The 19810-nt window shown below is 46.0% G+C and overlaps 1 protein-coding gene across 3 annotated transcripts in view; it reads right to left on the bottom strand.

The window, feature by feature from the left end:
* Positions 1–19810, bottom strand: part of frmd6 (FERM domain containing 6) — a 156842-nt gene that overhangs the window by 51142 nt on the left and 85890 nt on the right. For all 3 annotated transcript variants that reach the window (XM_038778608.1, XM_038778599.1, XM_038778618.1), the window contains exons 4-5: positions 1709–1788; positions 411–487 (exon numbers count right to left, since the gene is read on the bottom strand). In XM_038778608.1, the coding sequence (XP_038634536.1) occupies positions 411–487; positions 1709–1788 (157 nt within the window). The remainder of the gene's footprint in view (positions 1–410; positions 488–1708; positions 1789–19810) is intronic.

Raw genomic sequence — 19810 nt, 5'->3', positions numbered from 1 at the left:
GATAGAGAACCAGATGGGTTTTTACGACAACCAACAATGATTTCACAATCATTATTCGACTTTAATTCCAGATTTTTATTGAATTTGAATTTCACCATCTGCCAGGGCTAATTATTTCTGCCCTTTATATCTTGGTGAATTTTCACATCTTGAAGCAATAATGTCAAAGCATTTATGAGGAAAAAACATAAGCAAATGGCAAAACTGGTTTGGCTTCAGTCAGGGTTGAAGACGCAATTAAAACCCACGGTACCAATAAGAACATCAGTGTGAAATGTGTCACATCTGTGCAATAATTGTCTGAAAATTGACCAAAAGTCCCGCACAAGATGTGTACCATTCGAGACGCTGCAAAGCAAGCATTCCACTGAGTTCACACTACTAATCTTATTCAATCACATTCGTCTTACCCGATTAATCTCCCATTCTCCACGTAGTACTGCACCCTGAAGTGAATAATCATAGGTGGACCAAACTGGTCAATGCCCTATGGAAAGAACAGAAAAAATTAATTACACCTCATCAGAGGCAGTCAACAGAGAACATCAAAACACTTTACCGTGGCCTGCCCGTTCACTTTGTCATCCAGTACCATGAAACCCAAAACAAATAAACAAAGAGAATTCACTGCTTCAATTACAAAACATTATTTGTTTGGCATGTCAATTGGAGTAATTCATCATAACCTAGAGATAAAGGGATTCAATTGGTCAGTGCAAAAGACAACTAAGCGTGGCGTAAAGCAAGTAGCCAATCCACAAACAGCCCATTTTGCGTTACTGTGGTTAACCTACTTCAGTTCCATAATGTTAGAAAATACATGACATTCTTTGACAAAAGGTTTACCAACACTGGGTTCTGCAGTAACTAAAAATTATACTTGCTAAGCTTTCCTTTAACAATTGAATTAGACAGCTAGGCCAATGTTTTTTAATAATATTTTTTATTCTCCTCCTTTTTCACATTTTCTCCCAAATTTACGCACACCAACAACAAACAATAATCAGTGATAAATATGTCAAGCAGGGGTTTGGGTCTACCGAAGCTAGGCCGATGTTAAAGGTGCACAAACACAGCCATATTCCGACGTTTTATGATGTCTTAGGCTGGTGATAGCATAGTAACAAGGAAAGTTTTTAAAAAAATAATTCTGCTGGCATTAATTCATTAAACAATATGGATTGTGTGCAATGAATACTACAATATATTGTGGATGCTGTCAGTATTTTGCAGGAAGATTGTCTTTTCCTGACACATTATTCATCACCATGTGTCTCTTCTCTCGTGCCCTCTCTCCTGCCTAGTATATATGACACAGAACTAGCTATTTTTAGACAAATGTCATGATAGAGGGGGTCTGCAATCATCAGATCATTGCATTTGTTGCATTATTATTATTTCCAAGTATAAAAGGAACGTAACTACATTATCCTTAGGAAAGCAGCTGCCCCTATCGAACGGAGGAGAGCTGCAACAATTCAGGTGTCAGATGACAATCACAAACCACTCAAGTTTCCTTATTGCAGTTTGGGATATCCTCAAAAGCCATTTATGCCGTGCTTGCTAACACAGCTCTTATTCAGGGAAGCAGGATTCACCAAAGCGAGTCCGGAGCGCAGTATTGCATAAATAAAAACACGGCGGTCTCAACAGTCGGTCTTTGCGCTGTGGTGAAACAGCAGGCATAATTTTTCTGCTGGCAACTCACTTTGCTCACTTCCTTCTTCCATTCCTTTGGACAATACTTGCAGAGTTTCTGCATCAGCTCCATATAGACATGTTCATTGTCTGTGACAGAGAAGAAAAATAAAGAAATATCAGTTAATGGGCAGATGACATGGAAGTCACTGGTTATTAAAATAAAAAGCACCATCAGTATGTCAAATTTAATCTTTGCTGTCAGTGTCGACGTGTGATTAATGTTTCTCTCTATTTTAGATGCTAAATGTTCCGTCTGGTTCCGAAGCCACAGGGATGGGATTTTCTTCTGCTTTTTAAACGACAAATAAAAATCGATACATCAAAGACTTAGTCTGTCATTCGCCGCTTTACCTCCCATGTTAGTGGAAGGAGCTGAAGTCTAACAATGATGCTTCACGGCTGAAATACAGGGACGTCATCTTGGAGAAGATGGGAATTATCCATTCTGCACCACTTCAGGAGCTCAATATTTAAAATACAATTGGAAGATTCCTCGATAGCTTACTGCGTAAAGACACGGGTTAGAAACGTGATTACGCCCACTGTGCCTATTAGCACATTATATTCATGCTGCTTGTTGCGTATCATCATTAATCAGGCAGGCGCTATCCATGGTCTGCAAGCATGTTTGTGGGACTAGATATCAGGTGTCTCACACCATTTAAAGACAGCGGGGGAGGTCACCTCCTGTTTCTATAGTCCCATTCCCACTGTGCTACTGACTATCAAACCTTCCTTCCAGGCTTCTACCATGGTTACCTCTCACACTCCTCTTTTTAAAACTATAATTTCCTCTTTCTCCTCTACTTGATGTCTCTGAAATCGTAGCCCATCTTTCCCACAACTCAATATTTAAATATGTTTTGCCCTCATCAAAGTCACAGTTAGCATCGTTGATGATTGTTACCACAATCCTTCCTCATCTCCTTAACCTATCTACAGCCAACCTTGCCACCATCGTCCTAGACACAGAAGCACAAAATATTTGGAGTCAACACTTGAAGAAAAGGCAATGAAAACCCACAAATGTCATGACCCGGTGAGAGGAGGGAGGGTACATCACAAAATAGGATAATGTGACTGAATTTTGGTGGAAGAAGAGGCATGGTGAGGAAGAACCAAAAGGGCAGATCCAGGAGTGAGAGATAAGCAAATAGGTCAAAGCTGCGTTGAAGTATTTGAATGACCAGAATCGATCATACAGTGTACACGGATGTAACTGATGATTTGGCTAAAAGTGATTCTAATGGATCCGCAAGGGAGAAAATATGAGACGGTTCGGAGGTAGTGTATCATTGTGTTAAAGATTGCACCCGTAGAACCAGTGTTGATTGGGAGTCTCTGACTGATGAGAATCGGCAGCTAAATCTATGAAAGAAAGAAACTGGAATTCTACCTGAAGATTTGTGACTGTAATTGATGCAATTTATGCTGAACGGACTGCCTGATAAATCCGAGAGATCTCTTTTTGTTGCATCTGCTACTTAATGCATAATTTCGAAGTCATAGTTACCGTGATTTGCCTGTTAATTAATGCATAATTTATATTGATTTTGGTTTGATTGTTAAAGTAAAGGATATAGGTAGGTGAGATCTTGTCCACTGGTTTTTAATTATAGTAATTTGGTTCTTTCAGTTTGTTGACTTCCACATAACAAAGAACAAAGAAAGGTACAGCACAGGAACAGGCTCTTCGGCCCTCCAAGCCTGTGCCGACCATGCTGCCCGTCTAAACTAAAATCTTCTGCGTATCCCTCTATTCCTATCCTATTCATGTATTTGTCAAAATGCCCCTTAAATGTCACTATCGTCCCTGCTTCCACCACCTCCTCAGGCAGCGAGTTCCAGGCACCCACTACCCTCGGTGTAAAACAACTTGCCTCGTACATCTCCACTAAACCTTGCCCCTCGCACCTTAAACCTATGCCCCCTAGTAATTGACCCCTGGGAAAAAGCCTCTGACTATCCACTCTGTCTATGCCCCTCATAATTTTGCAGACCTCTATCAGGTCGCCCCTCAACCTCCGTTGTTCCAGTGAGAACAAACCAAGTTTATTCAACCTCTCCTCATAGCTAATGCCCCACATGGATCAAAACAACAAGCAAAACTTTAGCACAGATGTAATGCTTGCAAATCATACAAGGGAAAACAACAATATCCTATAACTGCTGTTTAAGGCTGTGCCAACTCCGAATGCTTTTTATTTAATGTAAGCCTCATTGACCTCATTTTGATCTTTCTTGGCTTCATAAATGTCACAATTAATGATTTTGACAAAAGAAAAACAAGACAGCAAGTTAATGAAATTATTTGATACCAAACATTATTGAGATATTCAGTTACTGTTTGTCCCGTCCACCAAATATAGCAGGCGTGTGACATTTTTAACAGTGTGATTGCCTATTTTCTTTTTCTAAAGCATGTATAGTGCCTGTTTTTTGTGCATGCTTGCTGGTATTGTTCACAGATGGATTGCAACTGCCTTCTTTTTGAACCAAACCACACTGAGCATGAAATTGCACATCTGTGCAAACTTAAAATGAACAAAATATTTTGTTCAGCAATGTAAGGATTCCAAATCGCATTCATCATGATTTGGGATGCAGCTCTGGTATTAGAAGAGAAACCCGCCTTCTCTTGCTTCACAGCGAGACTGCGGTGGGACAATTAATTAAAGCACACAGTTCAATTGGTCTTGCTTCAATCTAAGTGGTTTCACTGGATGGAAACTTTAAACAGGTGGTCTTCAAGAGAAATTCCAGAACAATCAGCGACATCACATCTGTCCTTTTGGAAGGAGTTCTGCGTATGTTTAAAACCCTTAGCTCACCACTGGAGGCCAATCCTTTGGCTTAGGCAGCATTTGGACACAAGATAAAGAAAGATTCTCATGCGTCTGAGCAAAGTGAGGCTTTCTTTTAAATAAAAATGTCCCACAACACTTCAATCAGACGAAATGTTCTCTGGTAAATTTAATGTTAGCTATTATAATTTGGAACACAACAAAGAGGTTACTGATGTATACCAACCCGCAACAACTGCAGATAAATTACTGCACAATTGCACTAAGACCCCTCAACACTTATCGTGGCATTTTTAAAGTCATAATTTTATCTTTTAGCCGTGGAATTTTAAGAAGTAAACAATTTCCTAAAGTGTTAAGCGCTTTGATTTGAATGATTGTCAACAAGTGAGTACAGAAAATCTCAGCAGCCACAGAGCAGGTTTTATCGACCCTTCTAGGGGCCCCATAAAATGGCGAGGGAAGGCGGAGGATTGAATGCCCATCATCTATCTGCCAACTTGTTGCAAAAAATTAAAATTGCGCCCACTAAATGTGCTAGTTTTTTTTAGTTGTCCGAAACAGATAACCTTTAAACCACTTTGCAGCAATAGTCATGATGACTGGAGCAGGCGTCAGACCCTCTCCTCCCAGGATTCTGCAGTGGCTGCAATAGCGGTTAAATTTAAATGAGGCCCGAGGCCCAGTTTCAATCAGGCCATAGGCTTAGCGGTTCATTCAATGCATTCAGTTCATGTTGACAGGCTGGCTGCTCCATATATTTTGAAATATATTTGAAATGCACTATTTTCTATAAATACCTCACTGGTTCCTGTGGTGAATGTATAAGCACTAGTAATTCACCAGTATACTGTGTTGCATTATGCCATGCCATTAACCTTGTGGGCTCCATCTATGGGCTACTGTGTGGCTTCACCCACAGGGGGAGATGTGGAGCATGTACGGGCTCCGCCCATGGCTCCACCCCTTATAGGAAGTATAAGAGCAGCTGACCTGCGGGACCGCCTTCAGTAATGTACCAGTCGCAGGCAGGCAAAGTTGTAAGCTGATTAAAACCACTGTTTACTTCGACTCGAGTCTCCGAGTGAATTGATGGTCACATCAGTTCCTATTCAGATTATACCGATCCATATAATGTTTTGAAAGTCTTAAATATACACTGTCCAGTTGCAAAATCCTGAGGTTTTGACTCTGTCCCACTTTTCCAGAAACTTTTTTGTGTCATTATTTCTTACGTCCTCCGCTTCATAAAATGGAAACTACCTGTGCAAACAAGCAGCTGCTACACCCTCATACCAATCTGTGTTACTCTGTTTTTGCATCTCCTCAGCCTGTACTGCAGAGCAACTGCTATGCTCCAGTCAATACTAATTCCCGAATTGCCATGGTATTTACCATTTATCATTAAATGATAAAAAACAATCAAACAGTGGAATTCTCCGTTGGCTGGATTCTCTGGTCGGCTAGCAGCGCACCCATGCCCACGGGTTTCCTGATGGCGCAGATGGCCGCAATGGGAAACCCCATTGGCTCTCTGCGGAAACGGAGAATCCTGCTGTCGGCATGGGGGAGGGGTGCCATACCGGAAAACATGGCTGGCGGACTGCAGAATCCCACCCGAAGTATTACATCAAAATTCCTTTGTTGTTGCTAGGTTAAAATTCTGGGATTCCCTCCGAACGACCGCCTGGACTGCAGTGGTTCGAGAAGGCAGTTCACCACCACCACCTTCTCAAAGAAAATTTAGGCTGGACAATAAAACTGCTGGCCTAGCCAGCAACGCCCATGTCCCATAGAAGAATTTTTTAAATGTATATTTTCACTCTGCATGTTTTTAAACACGTTATGGGCGTGATTCTTCGGTCTCGTTGTGCTCTTGCTCGAGTGAAACGAAGCTGGTGAATAGCGGGAGGGGCCAAAAAAGAGGACCGTGCCAGGAGCCAAACATCTGCGATACAACCGGCCCACTCCCGTAGCTGAAATCGGAAACCAATTATCACCACTTTTTTTCCCATACAATTAAAGGGAGAGACGCGGGCGGAGCAGAAATGTGGCAGGGCGGAGAATCCAGCCCCCCCCCCCTCCCCCCATATCCAACAGCCACCCTCGATTCATTAGCCTCCACAGCATGTGGTCATGCTGGCGCCGATTAGTTGTCCGTTTTTAAAACGAGACCCTGACGGAAGGGCTTCTGTGGGGAATCGAGGTGCAAGTAGCCAACTTTGCTCACAGGCAATAAGCCCAGGGGCCCTGTCCTGTATGCCGACCTCGTGACAAGGCCTTATCAGAAAGGTAGAACTCGGGGGAGCTGGTGGCCACCATCCCCACTCCATGGAATGGATCCAGGTTGGCATCCAGATCTAGCCCCTAAAGGTGCGGAGAATTCCGCACCTTTGGGGAGGCCCGACGCCGGAGTGGTTGGCGCCACTCTGCTACGCCAGGACCCCCCGCCCCGCCGGGTAGGGGGGAATTTCGCCCATGTGTCAAAGCTCTCGGCGATGCCCGTCAGTGATTGGGACAAGCCCTGCAGCACCACGGCCATTCCCATTTGAGAGCAGGACATGTCCTACAGAACCTCATCAAGGTCAGCCTGGTACTGGCTCACATCCGCCAGTGAGACAGACATTCTGTAACGAGCCATGGTCAACACTGACTAAATGACTGCTGTCTCGCCTGGGGTTCCTGCCTCCACATGATGTACATCAGCAGCTATGTGGTGCTCACCAGATTGTGCCCCAGAAGCCTGGCAAACGTTTCCCACCGAGGTGCGCTGGTGGATGGTGGGCATCAGTGTGGTAGTATGACTAGAGGTATTACAGTAACTAGCAATGCCGAGACACCATTGGTGGAGAACTCTCGCTGCTCATTGGCCCAATGGTATGTAACACTAGTCATCCATTGGCTAGAGCTGTAAAGTAGCTCCGCCCTGTAGGCGGCGTACAAGAGCCCGTGTGTTCCCCACAGCTTCATTTCTGTACCTGAGCTGCTGGGGAAACATCTTATCTATTAAAGCCTTCACTTCGCTTCTGTGGTCAATTGATAGCTATGACACATCGATCATGACTTCCTCAGAGCTTTCCTCCGAGGTGTTCTCCTGGGAGGCTGGAAAGGGGGCCACCCCGGATGGGCTCGCACCGTCGGCTGAAAGACCTGTGGGAGAATGGACAGTGGGAGGATGGGTCAGTCAGTATGGCAATAACAACTCACGTGTGACAGATCCTCTGGGTGGGGCCCGATGAATCCTCACCTCTGTAGCTTAGCCAAACCTCCGCATTGGTGACCGTTCTGTCCTCGGCCTCCCCAGTCACCTCCAGGGCCTGTTCCTTGAAGGTGGTGAAGATTCTTATTCCGAGATGCCTCTGCCTGTCTGGGCCTTCAACTGCGGCGACACTGAGAGGTAAGTTCACAGTGTTGGTGGTGGGGGGGTAGGGGGGGTCGGTGTAACCTCCCCCGTGCTGCCTGGTGTAGGTCGTTGACCTTCTTGCGCCACTGGAGGCCAGTCCTCCTGGTCACGCTTACTGAGCTTACATCCACTGCCACCCCATCCCAGGCGGTACTGGCTGCCCTGTGACTCACCTCTGGAACCCTCGGCGGAACACAACATCCCTCCTGGCCTTCACTGCATCTCGGAGCCTGGCCAGGCCCGCATCCCCAAATCTTGGGTCCAGTTTTCTCGGCGCCATGGCTGCGAGCTGACTAGGGTCGCCTGTGCAAGAATTGTTTAAATGCTGTTCGACCTTGTTAACGGGGGATTGGCAAGCGCGGTCCCGGAAAATCAGCTGGCGAGCCTTCATTTGCGGCGGGTAGCTAGTGGGGTCTCGTTAAGTGGACCAATTAATGTTGAAAAGCGTTGCTGGCTTCGCTGGGTCAAGTGCTGGGAAGCTCGCGACAATTCCCGCTCGCTACAACACTTGGAAATCCGGAGAATCGCACCCTATCTGTGCTTTCTTAATAGTTCAATTTGCACACACGCTTTCACATGGGACAAGTATGGTTGAGTAAGACATAAGAAAGAATGATAAAAATATAATTGAGTCTGTCCAACAGGCCTCATTGTTCAGACCTCTTCAGGATTCACTCAAACTACTTTCAATCAAACCTCGAGTTTGTACCTATATTCCTCTTCATTACTGATACTGTGATGTGCTTTTCCCCTCAAGCCATTGATCTAAAGCATTTTCAGACATAGCAAGCTGCTACATTTTCATTAATTCCCTCAATTGATAGCTTTAGGGGTTAACAACTCATCTTTTCTTCCGCATTCGGCAAAGTTGCAATCATTTAATTCTAAAACACCAGGTGCTCACTTACAAACAATGTCAACATTGAATATTTAGAGAAAAAAATCAGAATGTTAGGTAGCCTTATTTACCAAGTCTGATTTTGTTTTCCAGGATTCGCTGGGAGGAGACATTCCTGGTGCTCACCACAAAAGTGGATTTTTTTCTTCTCCATCAGTTCCAATTAATTTTGCACCATAAATGGCTGCAAGAGTGAACTGACAACCAGGTCATAGGAACATCTGTGACCTTGGCAAAGACTAGGAGCTAATTTCCTCTTCTGGTTTCAAGTGCGTTTGGTGGGACGTTTCCCGGATTTTTTTCTCGCCCATCAGCTCCAATTAATTTTGCATCATAAATAGCGGCACTGAGCCATTTATTTGGGCCTCGGGGAGATTCTCCCCAACGAGGCCACGCTTGGGAAAGCTTCCTGTACTGGGGAGCTGAGTATGCCAGCAGGACCGGCTCCTCACAGATTGGGGCACCATTTTGAACAGCTGCCTCATTCTCTACACCCCCTCCTTTCAGGAACACCCCTTTTCCCCCCCTCACCCCAATCTTTCTTGGGCCCCCTCCAATGCCCCTCACCACCCCCTTTCATAGGCATGTCCCCAACAGTGCCAACCTGGCACTCAAGCATCATGGCGCTGCCAGCTTGGAACCCTGCCAGGATGCCAAGCTGACAGAGCCAAGGTGCCTGGGTACTACTCTGCCCTGTTCCCAACCATGCAGGGGCTCTAATGGCATACGAGACTCTCGCCTCCAAGGTGCCATCACGCCTAGTCAACGGTTTTGGAAACCAGGGCTAAACGGCACCCAGCTGAAATCTCGTAGGTGTGGCCATTGACCCAGGCACTGCTGGTGCCACCTGGGCACCTTGGCACTGCCAGGCTGGCAGGACACTCAGGGTGACAGGTTCAAGGTGCCAGGCTGGTATTTTGCTTTGTCCATGTGATGTGGGGGTTCAGCCCCCCCCCTCCTGAGGACTCCCTTATAGCTAAGTTGGGGCATTGGGGGAGGGGGGGGGGGGCAGTGCGGTGGGTGCGCTGCTGGGGTCGAGAGATCGAGCCCTAAAAAATGGTGTCCCAATCTCTTCATGCACAATTCCGGTGAGGGGAGTTCCTCAATGCAGGAAATGCAACTGAGTGCGGCCTCGGGGCCGGGGGGTGTCCCACACTGGATCGCCCAAAATAAAAAGTGCCGTTAGACAGCGTGGTCGTTTCCGTCGCTTGGAGCACTCGATTCCGGTCCAGAACGGACTGTTTTGTTTTGGTTAGATCGCACCCAATGTCTTTATTGCTTGATTGCAATAGCTGCATTCTGTTCAGGCAAAAACATCCCTTTCCACTGTTGAAATTGTAGAATTTACAGTGCAGAAGGAGGCCATTTGGCCCATCGAGTCTGCACCGGCCCTTGGAAAAAGAGCACACTACCTAAGCCCACACCCCCACCCTATCCCCGTAACCCAGTAACCCCACCCAACCCAACCTTTTTGGACACCAAGGGCAATTTAGCACGGCCAATCCACCTAACCTGCACATTCTTGGACTGTGGGAGGAAACCGGAGCACCCGGAGGAAACCCACGCACACATGGGGAGAAAGTGCAAACTCCGCAGAAGAGCATTCGTGTTCGCCCAATGTCCGAACAACAATTATCCCTCAAAAAAAAGCTTAGAACAGATCATCAGGTCTTCCAGTTTGTAAACTTATGTATATGCAAAGGTTTTGCAACATTTTCGAACAACATTTCAAAAATACTCGAGTGCTGGCAAAGCACTTTGGTCAAGAAAGGTGCTATGTGAATGCATGTTCTTTCTCCCTAACTCATGGTAATTGAGATTGATTATTTTGACTATTTATAACCTGCAATCTTTTCAGATTGTTTGGCCTGGCATAAATGTTGAAATGGTCACCGGTGCAGCTCGAGGGGCCAAATGGCCTCCTTCTGCACCGTAACAATTCTGTGATTCTGAGATCGAGCTGCCACTCAATGTGAAACTTAAGCAAAACTCCCGACAAGATGTGGGGAGTTCAGTTTGCAGGCCCATTTTACACTCGCCCATTTTACACTCGCCCAATGGCACTTTCCACAGAACTCAGGAAGGCCGGAGGATAGTCTGGGCAAAGAAACAGGAAGCAAGTCAGAGATCTTGCAGTCTTGGTAATTCTTTGCTGAGAGAAGTGGATAGTCACTTATGTCATAAGGATAATATTTACAGGATGGTGAATTGCATACCTGCAACTAAAGCAGTGCATATTGAGGAAAGGCTAGCGAGAATACTGAAGCAGGCAGATGGTGCTGCTTTACCAGTGGTCCACATAACCTTGAATGACTTGGGAGAAATAGTACTGGAGCCTTCAGAGAAGCAAAATCGTTCGGATCAGTATCCATATTTCCCCAATTTACTGCTGTTCCATTTTAAAGTATACAAGATCAGTTCGGATCAGCGTTCTTATTTCCCTGTTTTACTGTTGTTTCCTTCTGGGCTAAAAGCAGAATATATAAGAAGATTGTCTCAAAAGGTAAATCAGAGGATGCAAAATAATGTTTCCTGGTATACAAGAAGAATTTCAGAGGCAAGTGAGTGACAGGCAGTGTAATGGGACAGCAACAATATTGCCTTCATAGTTAACTGAGAATTCTTCAGAGTAAACAAGAGTAGTGAACAAGACATGGCCCAGGTCTCCCAGTCACTGAATGGTGGTACCCTGGAAGATGCACTGGGGATCACTCAGGAGTCCTAAATCACTGACAACACAGAAACTACTCAGGAGGTTTCAACTTCCGTTTGCCAATTACCCCGTATCTGGAACCTTCTGAAATTCCAATTTAAAGTCAGAGACTACAGATGATCCCGGATCACCTATCCAGGAAACGTTAGTAGGATTAAAGCTAGTTCTCACTGCTGGGTAACTGTAGTACTGACCACCATCCACCACCCCAGACCCTTCCAATGTTCCCACCACCGTACTGGGCTACACCATAAACCCTACAATCCCTCCGCCCCCACTACCCCGCCACCTCCCGATAACCCTCAACTATCCCCCTACCCCCAAATATCTCTCCAAACCCGACTATCCCCCACTTCCACTATGCCCCAGACACCACACCTGAATATCCCCCACTCCCCTACTATCCCCACTCCCTCAACTACCCCTAATACCACCCTCGCTCACCTTGAGAACAACCTTCACCCCACGGCTACCTTCCCATCCCTGACTCCCCCACGTTCACATAACTCACTATCCCCCTACTCTTCTGACTATCCCCTACCTCCACTAGCCCCGCCCCCACATTGCAACTCACCCCACCCTGATGATGCCCCATACCCCACCCCGTGACTGCCTCCATCTCCCCACCCCAACTATCCCGGACCCCTCCAACTATGCCTACACTCCCTCCACACAACCATCTACCCCCTGACCCCCGCTACCGCACCAACCTCTGACTAGCCCCGGCTCAACTACTCCCTGACCCCACCCGGACACACCCTATCTCCTCACACACTTCTCTCCTTGGTCTGACCAGGGGGCGTACGTACCAAAATGTGGCAGCTACTGCCATGAAAAGTGGCTTTGCCTCCTCCTACATGATGAAGGAAAGACTCCAGCAGTCTTCTGGGTGAGAATCTCCAGTGTTGGGACAATAAAATGCAGCTGCGCCATATTCCGACAGAGCTGGCCAATCCTCTGGAGATTCAGCCCATGAGTTAAACTCACCATAGATTAAATAGAGACTTGTGAGGAACTTTGGGATACCAATAAAAATCTTTTAAATTAGACGAGGTGAAGACACAAAGGATAGATTGTCTCAAACAGGAATGATGGCTAGATAGAGATAGCCAGGAAGCAGAAAAGGACATTGAAAATCAGGAACTTAAATTAATTAATGACTGGGTAAATGTCAATATAAGATATACAAACGGGAGAAGCAACAGAACTAAAATGTCAGAACTGCAAACAATCAGTTGTAACATTATGAAACTATCATGTGGTGAGTATAAGAACATAAGAACTAGGAGCAGGAGTAGACAATTCAGTCCCTCCTGCCTGCTCTGCCATTCATTATGATCATGCTGATCTCATCTCCACCTTCCTGCCTGCTGCCCATAAGCCATCATCCCACTACTAATTAAAATCTATCTATTTCCTCCTCAAATTTGTTTAACGTTCCTTTGTCCACTGCAATCTGGGCAAGTGATCATGCAGGCGTCAATTAGCACTCCTTTTTAAAAATGTGAAGATGGCAGAAGGGCTGCTGCGGGGACCGGAGGAAGTGAGTAGCTACTTTCACTCACAGGCAAAGAGCCCAGGGGCACTGGGGTTGCTGCCCTGGTGCTCAGAAGGACTGGAGAAGCCACCGGGGAGTTAGCCTCTGTCGGGGTGGGCCGCCATCAGTGTGTGTGTATGGTGTGGGTGGGGGGGAGTGGGGAGTGGCAGAGCAGGAAGGGTGGCCGCTGATGGCCTGAGCTGGGGGCAGGGAAATGGGTGCATCAGCACCCGCTGATCCCCCATGCCAACCCCTGGACCGTGTGGTCCCATTCCTGGGGCAACCCATTTCCACCTCCGCACCATTGATGAAGACAGATGTATACGGCACTTTGCTTTCTGAAGTCAATGACCAGCTCCTTAGTTTAGCTGACATTGGAGGGAGAAATTGTTGTTGTTACACCACTCCACTAGGTTCCCTATCTCCCTCCTGTACTCTGGCCCATTGTTGTTTGAGATCCAGCCCACTTCGGCCATATCATTAGTAAAATTGTGAATGGAGTTGGAGCCAAATTTTACCACACTGTCGTCGTGTGTAGGGAGCATAGAGGAGCTAAGTACGCAGTCGTGTGCGGCCCCGGTATTGATGTCTATCGTGGAGGTGTTGTTGTTGTTTATCCTTACTGATTGTGGTTTATGGGTCAGGAAGTCGAGGATCCAGTTGCAGAGGGAGGAACCAAGTCCTACGTTTTGATATGAGCTTGGCTGGGATTATGGTGTTGAAGGTGGAGCTGTAGTCAAAGCACTTCATCATGATAGATGTCAAGGCCACTGGATGGTAGGCATTGTGGCACGTTGCCTGGTTCTTCTTTGGTACCGGTATGATAGTGGTTTTCTTGAAGTAGGTGGAACCTCGGAATGGAGTAGGAAGAGGTTCAAGGTGTCTGTGAACACACCCGCCTCGCTTTCCGAGGGTTCACTTTCAAGAAGGCTGATCTACCTTTGGAGGCTGTGATGGTAGGTATAGGTGTGTCCGAGGCTGTTGACAGTAGTTTGTTGATTTCCTGCTCAAAACGAGCATAGGATGCAGTGAGTTCATTGGGGAAGGGTGGCAGATATTCTACTCGGCTTTGTTTGGATTGGATTGGATTGGATTTGTTTATTGTCACGTGTACCGAGGTACAGTGAAAAGTATTTTTCTGCAAGCAGCTCAACAGATCTTTCAGTACATGGAAGAAAAGGGAATTAAACAATTCAAGACAAATTCAAAACAAAACAAGCCCGTTATATTGTTTAAGCCTTGCCACAACCGACAAGAGTCTGTGACTCTCGCTTAGTCTGGTATTGTCTCTTGGTGTCCCTGATGGCTTTGCGGAGATTGTACCTAGATTTCTTGTATAGGTCAGGGCCACCTGTTTTGAATGGGTCAGATCTGGCCTTCAGTAGAGAGTGAATCGCCCAGTTAAACCTTGGTTTCCAGTTGGGGATCGCACGCACTACCTTCTTTGGCACGCAATCTTCCACACACTTACTGATGAAGTCTGTGAGGGTGGCAGCATACTCATTTAGGTTGACTGCTGAGTTCTTAAATATGGACCAGTCCACTGACTCCAAGCAGTCGGGTAGGAGCTCTTCTGTTGCCTCGGACCAGCATTGCACGATCGTCTTAACCAGATTCTCCCACTTCAGTTTCTGCTTATATGCCGGGAGAACGAGCACCATCTTGTGGTCCGACTTTCCGAAGTGCGATCGAGGGATGTTTGTGTAGCAGTGGTCAAGGATGTTGGGACCACTGGTGGGACAGATGTGTTGGTGGAATTTTGGCAGTGCACTCAAGTTGGCCTGGCTGAAGTCCTCAGCCACGATGAGCAGGGCTTCCGGGTATTCTGATTCATTGTTATTTATAGCGGTGTACAATTCATCAAGCGCCTTCTTCACTTCCGCCTGGGGTGAGATGTAGACCACTGTGATGATGGCAGAAGTGACTCCCGTGGAAGGTAGTATGGGTGACACTTCACAGATAGGTATTCCAGGTCCAGGGAGAAATAGTTTGCCAGGGTCACCATGTGAAAATGAAAAATGAAAAATGTCTGAGTATGAAGAGGACTTGATGAGCTGGCAAATCCCTCCACCCTTTGGTTTGCCCGATGATGCCATGCAGTCTTTCCGGTGTATTGAGAAGCTGTCAGGTTGTGTGGCACAGTGAGACAGGAGTGGGCCATGTCTCTGTGAAACAGAGCACACAGCAGTCTCTCACTTCCCTCTGAGAGATAAGTCTAGTATTAAGCTCGTCCAGCTTGTTTTCGATCACTTGGGCATTTGTCAGGGAGTATGCTGGGGAGAGGAGACTTGAAACCGCTTTGTTTTAGTCTCACCGGCAGACCCCGCCACATTTTCCTCACTTCCTAGATCGGCGGCTGCTTTTAGATGGTCCCAGGATCCAATGGGAGAAGTCTGACTCTGACCTTGTGGAAGGATAAGAGGTTGCGTCTGGCTCATTAGGGCTCCCTCTCCCTTCTGCTTTACATTTGCAAATATATCAGCCATGGCTCCGAGTAACATGCTTGTCAGAAGGTTGTGGGTTCAAGTCTCACTCCAGCTATCCTGTGTCATCCCAACTGTCAGCCACATGGATTGCTGTTCAGTAAGATGTCCTGATGAACTGCATGAATATAACATTCAGCGTTTTGTGAGATTAATTCCCAAGAGATTGCGCCTTGATGTGATGAGAAGGCACACATGTCCCTATGATCCCGAAAGCTCTGCTAGTGGGAGCATAACCACCCAAATGAGAAGGTGGGAGCAAAACAAACAACAGTCCGCCACTCCTCCTAATAGGAGGGTGTTAGCCAAGCTAATGATCTGTCTGTCAAAATGCCTTTGATTATTGAAGCAATCGAGAGATAAGAAAAATCTATTACAACCTGTATATATAAACATTAATCATAGACAACCACAGTCTGCTCGCTGCAAGGCAAAATTATACTCCAATTGAATTAAATAAATGTCCTGCTTTGGACAGACATCAGTGGAAAAAGTTAGTCAAATTAATATTAGTGCGATAAGAAAAGGCAAAGATGCCAGCAAAGAGATACTATGCCCTATATGCAGTGGTACCTAGGAGGTAAAATACGTTGACTGCATGGGAGGTAGAAAGCTTCAAAAGGAATGACATTGATCAGGTCACTCTAATGCTAAAAATATCCAATGACAATTAGAGTCACAGTTATTGGGTTTATGCCCAACCACTTCTTGGCCTGTCTTGTCAACAAGATCACAAAAGACAATGCTCATCTTGATCTGGTACTGCTGATGACCATCAAGCATACAATGAATAGAGGCTTTGGCCTACTTGGGAAACAGCAGCCACAGACTGATAACTTTAACGCAATCTGGGAGTCAGAAATAGCCAAGATCAGAATATAAATTTAAAAGGGCTAATTTTGACAAAAGGAGGGAACACCTAAAACCAATCAATTTGGGACGGTCGTTCATGACAGTTCCATAGAAAAGAAGGAGGGTACACCTTTAAGCAGCATAATGTGACCTTGTCGGACAAACGCATTCTCAAAAACAACAAGGTCCAAAGCAAACATATGAAAACAAATTCGAGAAATTCAAGGTGTAAAATAGAGAAAGATGGCCTGTAAAAATCCTGGAGAAAGAAAGCGAAAGGGAGGTGGACTGAGACCTAAACAAGAAAATGCAGCAACATGTTGAAATGATGATGAGCAGCAAAGAGAGAACGGAGAACTGTTACGGTCAAACATCATAATTAAACTTCTTTCAATGGCACAACGTACCGCGGCAAATGGATTTGAAACTAAGGATGATGACAAAATAGTAAATGTTTTGAATAATAACTTTCTGCAGGTATTCACAAGAGGAGACTTGGGAAACATGCCCTCTCCAAACAAAGATATCACACATAAAATCAATGACTTCACCATACGAAGCTCTAGATGGCTAGAGTAACAAAACAAATAAGTTCCCAGGGATAGTTCATATTTAGCCTAGTGTGCAGATAGAGGCTAGCAAAAAGATTTGTGAAACTGACAATAAGTACGAGGGTGTCAGTACTTGGTAGGGAAACACTAACAGTCTAATCTGGGGGCCATATACCAACACAGTGTCAAAACAAACACAGACCACTATAAATCCATCAGCCTTATCATGTAAAATAATGGAATTGATTATCAGGAGTAATTATGAAGACCATTGTACAACAATAAGCTAATTATCAGCAGTCACCATAAGCCCAAATTTTCCGGTTTCCAGATCGTTGGAAGCCGGGCACTTGACAGAAAATGCACCTCATCACCTTGCGGAAGTCTTAATGCAAGGACCTACTTGGGAACTGCCTGGGAAGGTTAAACTCCTGGTGGACAATTTACAGCTCAGGATCCTGCACAACAGTCTCAGAGTTAAGAGTCGGAGACAGATTCACGTCTCTTATCTGGATGGTTGCCCAGCAAATGATAGACAGTTTAAAACCTGATCTATTGCCTGGGTGACTCCATAATGACCCCCCAATAATTACACACCCACCCAAACCAATCTGAATATTCACCCCAACCTGATTACCCCTCTGGATACACGACTGCCCCCTGACTCAACTGCCCCCCCCCCCCCCCCCCCCCCACAACTAACAACCCCAACCCGACCCGGCAACCCCTCCAATCCAAACCGACAACCCCAGACTACCCAAATACCCCCATGACCAAAAGCGACCACCCTCGACCATATTACTCCCTGCCCACTCTGTACCCCCAACCCGTTCTGAGTATATCCCACCACCCAGCTATCCATTCACCCATCTAACGCAAGTATCAATTCACCCACCTACCCACTCACCCATTCACTAACCCACACTCAAAGACTTGACCTTTAAACTGGCAGCTCATATCATACAAAGGAGGCATGTCCTCTCTTCCCCCACTCCACTCTGCTCCAATGGAGTTCCCTGGCAGACACGGTTATGCACATTTCTTTGACAGCTGGGATCAAAAGATCCCAGAAGGAATGCATAGTTATGTCAGGTCAGTAGAATCTTCACATGTAGTGGAAATCTGCACAGCATTGTCGCGGCTCGGAAAGTTCAGACCATAGATTCGGAAGGGAAAATACTGCCTCAGCAATCTTCTCCACTTCTTTGAGAAAGTGACAATCCGCGTGGAGTGTGGAAGTCTTGTTACTTTTTATTTAAACATTCGCTCATGAGACGTGGGTGTCACTGGCCAGGCCAGCATTTATTGCTCCTCACTAATTTCCCTCGAGAAAATGGTGATGTGTTGCATTCTTAAACCGTTGCAGACAGAGTGCGAAATCTACCGGCCGCGTTGCACCCGAAAAGCAGCGCGGTGTGGCGGTTAGATGCCGGTAGATCCCTCTTCCAGGATCTACCCAACTCACCACGCCTCACGAGATCATGTTACATTCACAATGTGAATCCCATTCATTGTAGGCGGAATCACTTACAGGCAAATCTGCATATTAGAATGAGACAGCTAGTCTCGCTCTAATATGCATTCCTGAGATCTAACCAAGATGTGGGATCTAACCGCTTTGCCTTGGAGATCTCGGGCGAGCGCCGTTCAGTCCCCACAAATGGGGATCAGATGGAACGGCACTTGTGGGCATCTCCCTAAGTAGACAAAATGCTGTCAGGAAGAGAATTCCAGGAGTCTGACGCAGCGACGGTGAAGGAACCCCAATATAGTCCAAGTCAGGATTTTCGCTACTCCAAGGGGCTACAACATGGAAATTATGCCAGATTTCATAGCCATTTCGTTCATGGTTTGAGCTTTTTTCTACTGATATTTTAAATGGTTTCTGTTTTTAACTTTTTATTTTAAATGTAATCTATTTATTACATTTTATCATGCCCAAGCTTTTCTAAAATTCATTTTTGTCGGGATGTGGGTGCCGCTGGCTGGCATTCATTGCCCATCCCTAATCGCCCTTGAGGTGGAGGGTAACTTGCAGGTCGTGGTGTTCCCATGTGCCTATTGCCCTGTCCCTCTAGGTGGCAGTAGTCACGGGTTTGGAAGGTGCTGCCTAAGGAACTTCGTGAGTTGCTGCAGTGCATCTTGTAGATGGTACACACGGCTGCTACCATGCCCCGGTGGGGGAGGGAGTGGATATTGAAGGTGGTGGCTGGGATGCTAATTAAGCTGGCTCTGCCTTGGCATCAAAATGTCCCAAACAAAAGGATAATAATTAAACTCAAAGCTGTGAACAGTTAGAGTAACCCATGGAATGGCTAAAAAATTAGCTGATGGATAGGAAATAACCTGCTCCTGATAAAGGAACTAATACAGGGGCTGGGGATTGAGAAGGGCACGGATTTGGATGCCTCAAGGTTTGGTGTTTCCACCCTGATTAAACTCAACTTTCAAACCACATTTTGGTCTCTCTCCAATGATTTCCTTCTTTGGTTTGACTTTGATTGAAGCACCTCGAAACATTATAATCTGTTAAAGAAGCATCTGAAGGGTAATCCAAAATTCTTCATATGCACCTCAGCTGCTCATGGCCTCACTAAATCTACAAACACATGAAAAAGAGCTTTCATCTTTCCAGTTTTTCCCAAAAGAATTTTTTTTTTGCAGCTTCCACTCTTTTTTTCATTAAGGGGCAATTTAGCGTGGCCAATCCACCTAGCCTGCACATCTTTAGGTTGTGGGGGAGAGACCCACGCAAACACGGGGAGAATGTGCAAACTCCACACGGACAGTGTCCCAGAGTCGGGATCGAACCTGGGACCTCGGCGCAGTGAGACAGCAGTGCTAACCACTACGCTAGCGTACTGCCCT

Source organism: Scyliorhinus canicula, chromosome 2 (assembly GCF_902713615.1).
Source record: "Scyliorhinus canicula chromosome 2, sScyCan1.1, whole genome shotgun sequence".
NCBI lineage: Eukaryota > Metazoa > Chordata > Chondrichthyes > Carcharhiniformes > Scyliorhinidae > Scyliorhinus > Scyliorhinus canicula.
Note: the sequence above shows the minus strand (reverse complement) of the source record. Positions and strands in the feature narration are given on the sequence as shown.